This window comes from Tupaia chinensis, unplaced genomic scaffold (assembly GCF_000334495.1).
Source record: "Tupaia chinensis unplaced genomic scaffold, TupChi_1.0 Scaffold000335_1, whole genome shotgun sequence".
Lineage (NCBI taxonomy): Eukaryota > Metazoa > Chordata > Mammalia > Scandentia > Tupaiidae > Tupaia > Tupaia belangeri.
In genome coordinates, this window is record NW_006159829.1 from 812,701 (window position 1) to 821,842 (window position 9,142).

The following is a 9,142-nucleotide window of genomic DNA, read 5'->3' on the forward strand; positions in this document are numbered from 1 at the left end:
CAGTTGACTGTATGTTTGGGAATTTATTTCTGGGGACTCTATTCTGTTCCATTGTTCCACATGTCTGTTTCTGTGCAAGTACCATGCTGTTTTGATTACTACACCTTTGTAATGTATTTTTGGGTCAGGGAGTGAGATGCCACCCACTCCACTCTTCTTGCGTAGAATTGCTTTGGCAATATGGGGTCTTTTATTATTCCAGATGAATTTTATGATTGTATTTTCTAGATCTGTGAAGAATGTGTCTGGTACTTTGATTGGCATTGCATTAAATATGTAGATTAATTTGGGTAGAATTGCCATTTTGATTATATTAATTCTTCCAACCCAGGAGCATGGGATGTCGTTCCACTTTTTTGTGTCATTTTCAATTTCTTTTTTTTATCTTCTCGTAGTTTTTCTTGTGGAGGTTTTTAACTTCTTTGATTAGATTTATCCCTAAGTATCTTATACTTTTGGTGGCTATGGTAAATGGAATAACTTTTTTCAGTTCTATCTCAGTCTGCCTGTTGTTCATATATAGAAATGCTATTGATTTCTGTATATTGATTTATACCCTGCAACTTTACTGTATGTATGTATGTACTACTTCCAGAATTTTTTTCATGGAAACCATTGGATCTTCTATTGAAACAATCATGTCATCTGCGAATAGAGAGAGTTTCACGTCGTCTTTTCCTATTCGAATGCCTTTTAATTTTTCCTCTGTTCTGAGTGTGTTGGTGGGGACTTCCAGTACTATATTGAAAAGGAGTGGAGAAAGTGGGCATCCTTGTCTTGTACCCCTTTTTAGTGGAAAAGCTCTCAGCTTTTCTCCTTTCAGGATGATGTTCGCTCTGGGTTTTTTCATAGATGGCTTTTATTGTGTTCATAAATGACCCTTCTATGCTGATTTTGCTGAAGAGTCTTGATCATGAAGGGATGTTGTATCTTATCAAATGCTTTTTGTGCATCAATTGATATGACCATATGGTTTTTATCTTTCTTCCTATTAATATGGTGTATTACATTTATGGTTTTGTGTATGTTGAACCAATCTTGCATTCCTGGAATAAAGCCTACTTGATCGTGATGTATAACCTTTTTTATAAGTTGTTGGATACGATTTGTTAGTTTCTTGTTGAGAATCTTTGCGTCTATATTTATCAGAGATATTGGTCTATAGTTTTCCTTCCTTGTCTTGTCCTTATCTGTTTTAAGGATAAGGGTGATAGAGGTTTCACAGAATGAATTAGGGATACTTTCACCCTTCTGGATCTTCAGAAATAACTTGAGCAGAATGGGAGCTAACTCTTCTTTGAAAGTTTTGTAGAATTCAGAGGTGAAGCCATCAGGGCCAGGGCTTTTCTTTGTTGGGAGGTTATTTATAACCGATATGATCTCCTGGCTTGTTATGGACCTATTCAGACTTTCTATATCCTCCTGGCTCAATCTTGGTAGATTATATGTGTCTAGGAATCTGTCCATCTCATCCAGATTGTTTTGTTTCTTGGCATAACGATGTTAACAGTATCCTCTAATGATGTTTTGTATTCCTACTATGTCTGTTGTTATATTGCCTGCTTCATTGCAGATTTGATTCACCTGGTTCCTTTCTCTCTTCTTCTTAATAAGTCTCACTAGTGGTAAATTGATTTTGTTTATACTTTCAAAGAGCCAGCTTTTACGTTCATTTATTTCCTTCCTTTTTTCTTTTTGGAGAGGTTTTTGCTATAGGGCACATGCGCTCGCCAGCCAGACAGAGAGAGACAGAGAGACAGAAAGCAAGAAATCACCCCCCGGAGGGATGGCAAGGCCACAATCCCTTCTCCTCCATTCTCCTCTTGGGATCTTGGGCACGCACACATATGCACCCAGCATGAGTTTAAGCCACCGGGTCCGGGACTTGAACCATGGTCAACTACATGAAGACATTTGGGCTGCCTTTGCAGTCACAGAGTCTTGGGTCTCCGGAAGGTGGGTGATGTACGGATCTTCACTTTTTCATGACTGTGGATGCCTTTCAGCACTGCCTTATTGAACTTCAAAGCTTTTACTTTAGCTTCAGCTTTGGAGGGGGCAGGAACTTCCTTCTTCACTTTCGGCACCATCTTGGCAAAAAAGGTACTGAATATATTGTTAAATAAATGTGATTTCTTATACATCATTTTATGCACATTTTTTTTCTAATGACATTACCTGCTCTTTATATGTATTTTAGGATATGAAAATGATGTTAAACAAAAAGCAAAATTTGAGTGGTTTCCTTATTTGAGTTCAAAATGAGTCGTAAAGCAGAGGAGACGACTTGACAATATCAACAACACATTTGGTCCAGGAACTGCTAACGAACGTACATTGCAGTGGTGGTTCAAGAAGTTTTGCAAAGGGGACAAGAGTCTTGAAGATGAGGAGCAAAGCCACTGACCACTGGAAACTGACAACTGAGCAATAATTGAAGCTGATCTTCTGACTACATGAGAAATTCCCCAAGAACTCAATATTGACCATTCTACAATTGTTTGGCATTTGAAACAAAGTGGAATGGTGAAAAACATCTATAAAAGGTGTCTCATGAGCTTACCTGAAATTAAAAAACAACATCAAAAACATTGTTTTAAAGTGTTTTCTCTTATGCAAAAACAGTGAGCCGATTCTCAATCATATTGTGTCATGTGACTAAAAACTGAAATTTTATATCACAACTGGCAATAACTAGCTCAGTGGGTAAACAGAGAATCAGCTCCAAAGAACTTCCTAAAGCCAAAGTTGCACCAAAAAAAAAAAAAAAAAAATCATGGTCACTGATTCATAGGCTCTGGTCTGCTACAGCTTTCTGAATCCTGGCAAAACCATCGTATCTCAGAAGTATACTCAAGAAATCAATGAGATGCACTGAAACGTGGAACTACTAAAGCCGACACTGCTCAACAGAAAGGGCCCCATTCTTCTCTGCATCTGACCAAACGTAGCACAATCAACACTTCATAAGTAGAACAAATTGGGCTACAAGGTTTTGCTTCATCTGCCATATTCACTTGACCTCTTGCCAACTGACTACCACTTCTTCAAGCATCTCAACAACTTTCCTTTTTTTTCAGGGAAAACACTTCCAAAATGAGAATACAAAAGATGTTTTCCAGGAGTTCATCATCCAAAGCATAGATTTTATGCTACAGCAGTGAACAAACTTATTTCTCCTTGACAAAAATGTGTTGATTGTAATGGTTCCTTTATTTTTATTAATAAAGATGTGTTTGACAAGGACAGCAGATAATGTAGCAGTTGCATTGCTGGCTCCCACATGTCCACTTGTACTTCCAGTGGAGCTGGTTGCTTGAAATTCACCCTGTGAATGTGTGCAGGTATGCCCCAAGATCCTGGGAGAACAGGGAAGGAATTGTCATGTGGCCATCCCCTAGGGGTGATTATTCACTTTCCTTCTCATTGTTTCTATCTCTGTCTCTCTCTGGAAAGCATATGAGTCCTAAGGCAAAAAACCTCTTTCAAAAAAGTGTTCGAACCTAGTTATGATGATTTAAAATGTATGGTCCAAAACCACAATTCCTTCAGTACAATTGTCATTTTGTCACTCGGCACCATCACTGACCTGAGAACTGCAAAGGACAGATGGAGTCTCAGGTGACCTCATGGTACCTGTGACCAAGCACAGCAGAGACCTCTTTCAGCCCATATGCAGACTCTCTCCTGTAACTTTTTTAATCAAAATGCTCAATTTTGGGTCAGCCAGTAGTGTGATGGTAAAGGCAGCTGGATCTCAAATGGCTGACAGTGCAGTTCAAGTCCCAGGCTCAACAACAGAAAAACATGTTGAGTGCATGTGCGTGCATGCCCCAAATCCCAAGAGGAGAATAAAGAAGGGATTGCAGGATGGTCATGTGCCCTTGGGGTGCATTCTCTCTCTCTTAGGCAAATGCACATACCCTGCAGGAGTTGTTTTTTGTTTTTAAAAGAGCTTTTGGCTATAGGGTGTGTGTGCTTACCGGAGAGACAGAAAGCAAGCACGACCACCACCACCACCACCCACCCCCCCGCCATAACCCCTTCTCCTCTTTTCTCCTCTTCGGGGTTTTGGGCATGTACACACGCACATACCAAGTGTGAGTTTTAAGCTGCCAGGTCCGGGACTCAAAACACGGTTGACACCAGTGACATAAGCATTACGCCATTTGCTGGTCCCCCCGTAGCAAAATTTTTAAAATAAGGTACTTAATCTCCTGATATTAAGGTAGCAAGATGTTCCTGGCATATTTGCATGATGAATATTTAGCCCACACTGTAAAAGAGAAAGAACAGTTCAAATACCAAAAATCACAAAGTAATCCCTGAGTACACCATAGGTAGAGAAAAACATATCTAAGTAGACACTCCACTGAGGGCCTGAGCACACAAAGGCAAACAAAGGTTCATGAATATTTTCACCAAACAATTTTATTTCTGTCTTAAACCGTCAATGGACCAAATGAAGGCCCACGGAGAGGGACCTCTGGTTCTCAAGGGAAGAGTGGAGAGTAAACTGCTCAGAGGAATGGGGAAGATCAAGCCCTCCAAGGAGGGTCTCCTGTCAGGGTACTGCTGACTATGATAGAGATGGTGGCGGCAAAGCTTAGTAAAAACTTTGACTCTCGCAAGTGCACAGTTCCTTCTGTCAGCTCTTCCTCAATTGTATAATCAGGTAACAAGTCCCTCTCGGTATTAGTAGGGCCTCCTTCATTGCAACGCATGGCACCACAACAACGAACGAAATAGAAACTGTTTGTTTTGAAGGCTTTTTTGGGGGCTGCAGGAGGCACTTCAGATGGATATAAAAATGTGCAGTTATTTGTACAGTTCTTGTAAATAAGTAGTTCACGTGAGTTCACACCTAAAAAAGAAGTAAGGAAAATCAATAATTTCATACTTTCTGCTTCTAAGGGCACATGCACCTCACACTCAACTCTAGCTAGCTTTCTGCACATGTACTACATTCAAATGCCACAGTGGTGCCTAGAACTCTTGACCCTGAGACAATACTCAAATCTACAAAAGAGTACAAGTACTCCAAGAATAACTTCTTCTGGAGACAATTTTCTACTTATGCTGCCATCTTGATGCTGCCTCTGGCCCTCCCCAAATGGTATGATGATACTGACATGCAGCTATACAAAAGGGTCCTGTTAATTACTGCCTTAAGAATTCTAGAGCTCTAGAAATTAAACGGTAATAGAAATCACATTGTATTTAGTCCCAGAGATCACACAGACCTTTGACAGGAGTACCTGAATTAATGTGGCCTTAAGCTGGTTTTCTGCAGTTGGTAGGGCTCCTCTAAGGTGAGCTCTTTCCTGCGTCCCTCAGCCTGTACACTGTATACTGACCTGACCGGCTCACAGATCAATATACAAATGCTCATGAGCCTTTAACGCAAACTCCTATTCCAGCACAGAACTGATGAACCTTTCCAACCAGGGTTCCATAACTATTGTGATTACCTTCCCTAGAGTGCTTGCCCACTGGCCTCTGCCAACCAGTGCTACTTGACCAAAGCTCCATCTGAGACCACCTTCAAGTTTACCTGGGTTAAATAGCTTGGCCTCCATCACTACTTCTGTTCCCCTGTAGTCTATCCAGGGTTACATAATACCTTATTCTGGAGCTTACAAAATTGACTTACCTGTCCAGAGCTCTGGATCTTGCATCCTCAATAACATGACAAGGAAATAATGACAGAATCTGTTGTTTATTTTCCATGTAATAAGTTTACTGAAGTTCATTCAGCATTCTACAGAGAAGCACATAATCCTAAGTCGCAGGGTCAGTGGATTTCCACAAAGGGCATGCAGCCATGCAATCAGCATCCAGCTCAAGAAAGAGTGCTGAATGAAAGCCCTGAATTCCTCATTCCTCCATTCAGACCCTGAAAAGCAGCCAAGGCCAAAGACAGGACGTGCATCAACTTCTAACTCCATATCTTAGTTTTGCCTTCTTCTGAACGTCATGAAAAGGAAATCATACAGTGTTTGCTTTTGTGTAGGGCTTCTTTTGCTCTACTTTGTGTTTATGAAATGCATCCCCATTGTTGTGTGCTGTTGTTAGCTGTTCATCCTCAGTTCTCATGTATTCCGGTGGTAAATAATCCATGATACCATAGTTCATAATTGATGTGCATTCAGGTTGTTTCCAGTTTTTATCAACTCCAAACAGTGCTACGATGAATGTTTTTTACTTGTCTTAAGGTGAGCCCAAAGTCTATTAGGCACCTACCAAGGGGTAGAAATACCACGTTTTTGATATGCAAACATACAGCTTTAGAAAATACTGTTGAAGAGTTTTCCAGGTGGGGCTGAACTTATCTATACTCCAATGGACTGTGTACAGTTGGAAACCTCCACAACTCTTGGTATGGCCATTTTTTGACATTTAGTCATTCCTGTAGTGCTATGGTTTTAAATTACATTTCCCTCAAGGAGAATGACACTAGGCCATCCCCATAGTACAGTAGTCAAGCACCATGGAAAGGAAGCCAGATCACATATGGCCTACCACACCACCACCAAAAGCGTATGCACCTGTTAAGGTTCTTGATGGATGGGAAGGATTGTGGCACGATCAGGCTCCTACAGGGAATGTTTTCTCTTTGTCTTGTGTGCATGATTGCACCCTCTTAAAATAAAACCATCAATGGGTCAAATGGAAGCCTATGGATCAATATCTCTGGTTCACAAGGGTGGATTGGAGAGATGGGAGTGGGGAGGGGAGAAGGATATTGAATAACTTTTCCTACATCTGTTCCCATTCAGGTTTTATTTTCTGATAGAATTCTTTTACATCATTTGTTTGAATTTCTGTTGAATGATGTTTTCTTATTTATTGATTTGTGGGAAGAAGCTCATTATATGTTATAAATATGGGTCATTTGCAGATAGGTATTTTGAGATATCTTCTCCTCATATGTGGCTTCATTTTTCCTGTTATAGATAACTTCTAAAGACCAAAAGTTGTGAAATTTAATGTTATCCAGTTCATCAATTTCATTTTTACTCAATTAGAACTATTTTGTTCAGTTTTTAAAAATCCTTAATTTGGGTCAGGTACATAACCTAATATAATAGTCAAGGGAGCTGGATCCTACACACTAGACAGTGGTGTAAATCCCATTCCCAGTAGCTTGAAAATCACGCTGGGCATGTCTGTGTACATGCCCAAATCCTAACAAGATATAGAAATGGAGGAGAAAGACTGTGGAGTGACCACATACCCCACTCCCTCATCTAACTCTGATGAGTGCACATGTTCTCTTGAAATAAAAAAATACATAAATATTCAATGGACACAAAATCTACATTTTCCTCTAAAAATGTTGTTTATTCATTATTTACACTTAGATCTGCAAAACATCTGAAATTGCTTTTGATTAGTGCAGACATTGTGTGTAAATGTCTAATATGCTCCTGATTTCTTAATGCAGATGTGCATCTTTCCCTATCGCACTGTAAGGTCAACTGAACATTTTTTTTTTTTTTTTTGATCCTCTTTTCCCCTTGAGTGCTCTATTTTCCAATCCTGATGGTTATACGGTCTTAATAAATGAACCTATATAGATAATCTTGATACTATGGAGTATAAGTCCTCCAGCTTTTCTTTTTTGTCATGATCTTGGCTATCTCTAGCCCTTTGTATTATTTTTTTAATTTTTGTTATGTGTTTTAGTCAATCAGTGTATATCCATATAACATATAAAATTTTCCCAGTATGATTATACTATATGTTATTCCAAAGGAATTACACATTATTATCAACATAATTTTCCATCATTTTGTCCACTGAATATTTTGCCTTTTCCTCCTTCAACTCCCCCCTTCTTTGCCCCATTTCCTGCCCTCCTCCCATGCAGTCACTGGTATCCATAGTTACTTCCTATGCTTTTTATGCCTTGCAATCTTTCACTTTATACCATAGAGTGCAGGCATTTCATACATATTAAGTGGAGACATACAATGCCTCTCTCATAGTCTGGCTTGCTTCGCTCAGCATTAAATCTTCGATATTCACCCAATTTCTATCAAATACCAGGGTCTCATTATTTTTCCTTTCTTTCTTAGAATTATTTAACTTTATTATCATTTTCCAGTTTGATCAGACAAAGAGAAAGAGAGGGAAAGTGAGAAAGCAAGCCACCAGGCCCAGGACTTGAATCACAGTAGACCACATGGGAGTCCAGCACTTTAATCACCATGAAACCTGCCTCCCCTCCAGGTTCTCATCATTTTCTATGGCTGAGTAGTATTCCATAATGTATATGTGCCAAATTTTTTTAAAACAGCCATATGTTCATGAACATTTGGGTTGATTCCATTTCTTAGCAACTGTGAAAGTGACTGCAAAAACATAGATGTGCAAGTGTTTTTCCAACTGAGTATATTCCTATCCAGGAGTGGAATTCCTGAATCGTATGGTAGTTCTATTTTTAGTTTTTTGAGGAACTTTCATATTGTTTTTCGCAGTGGCTGTAGTAATTTACATTTCCACCAACAGTGCAAGAGAGTTCCCTTTTCACTTCAGCCTCACCAATACTTTTTATTATTATTTTTTAATCTTAGCCATTCTGAATGGGGTTAGGTGGTATCTTATTGTGGTTTTGATTTGAAACTCTTTTATGGTAAGGGATGTTGAACATTTTGAACAAAGTTTTCTGGCCATTTGTATGTCTTCCTTGAAGAATAGTCTGTTAAGCTCATTTGGCCATTTTTTTGGTTATTTTTTTTTAAATTTTTTAATTTAAAATTTTTAATGTACATTTAATCACATTATTTAGCTTACAAAGTGAACATTTGAATATGTGAACATTTCTCCCCAGTCCAGTTGATCAAAATATCTTCAACCGGGAACCAGCAGTTAGCATAATGGCTATGTCACTGGACTCCCATGTAGTCGACCGTGGTTTGCGTCCCGGACCCGGTGGCTTAAAACTCAGGCCGGGCATGTGTGCGTGCGTGCCCAGGATCCTGAGAGGAGAATGGAGGAGAAGGGATTGCGGCGTGACCATCTCCCCAGGGGATGATTTCTCGCTTTCTGTCTTTGTGTCTCTGTCTGTCTGGTGAGCGCATGCGCCCTATAGCGAAAACCTCTCAAAAAAAAAAAAAAAATCTTAAACCGATACCCC

General features: G+C 39.5%; 1 protein-coding gene across 1 annotated transcript in view; it reads right to left on the reverse strand.

The window, feature by feature from the left end:
• Nucleotides 1-4,441: 4,441 nt before the first annotated feature.
• Nucleotides 4,442-9,142, reverse strand: part of GML (glycosylphosphatidylinositol anchored molecule like) — an 18,772-nt gene continuing 14,071 nt past the window's right edge. The window contains exon 4 of the mRNA XM_006152089.2: nt 4,442-4,864. Within this exon, the coding sequence (XP_006152151.2) occupies nt 4,539-4,864 (326 nt within the window). The 3' untranslated portion in view covers nt 4,442-4,538. The remainder of the gene's footprint in view (nt 4,865-9,142) is intronic.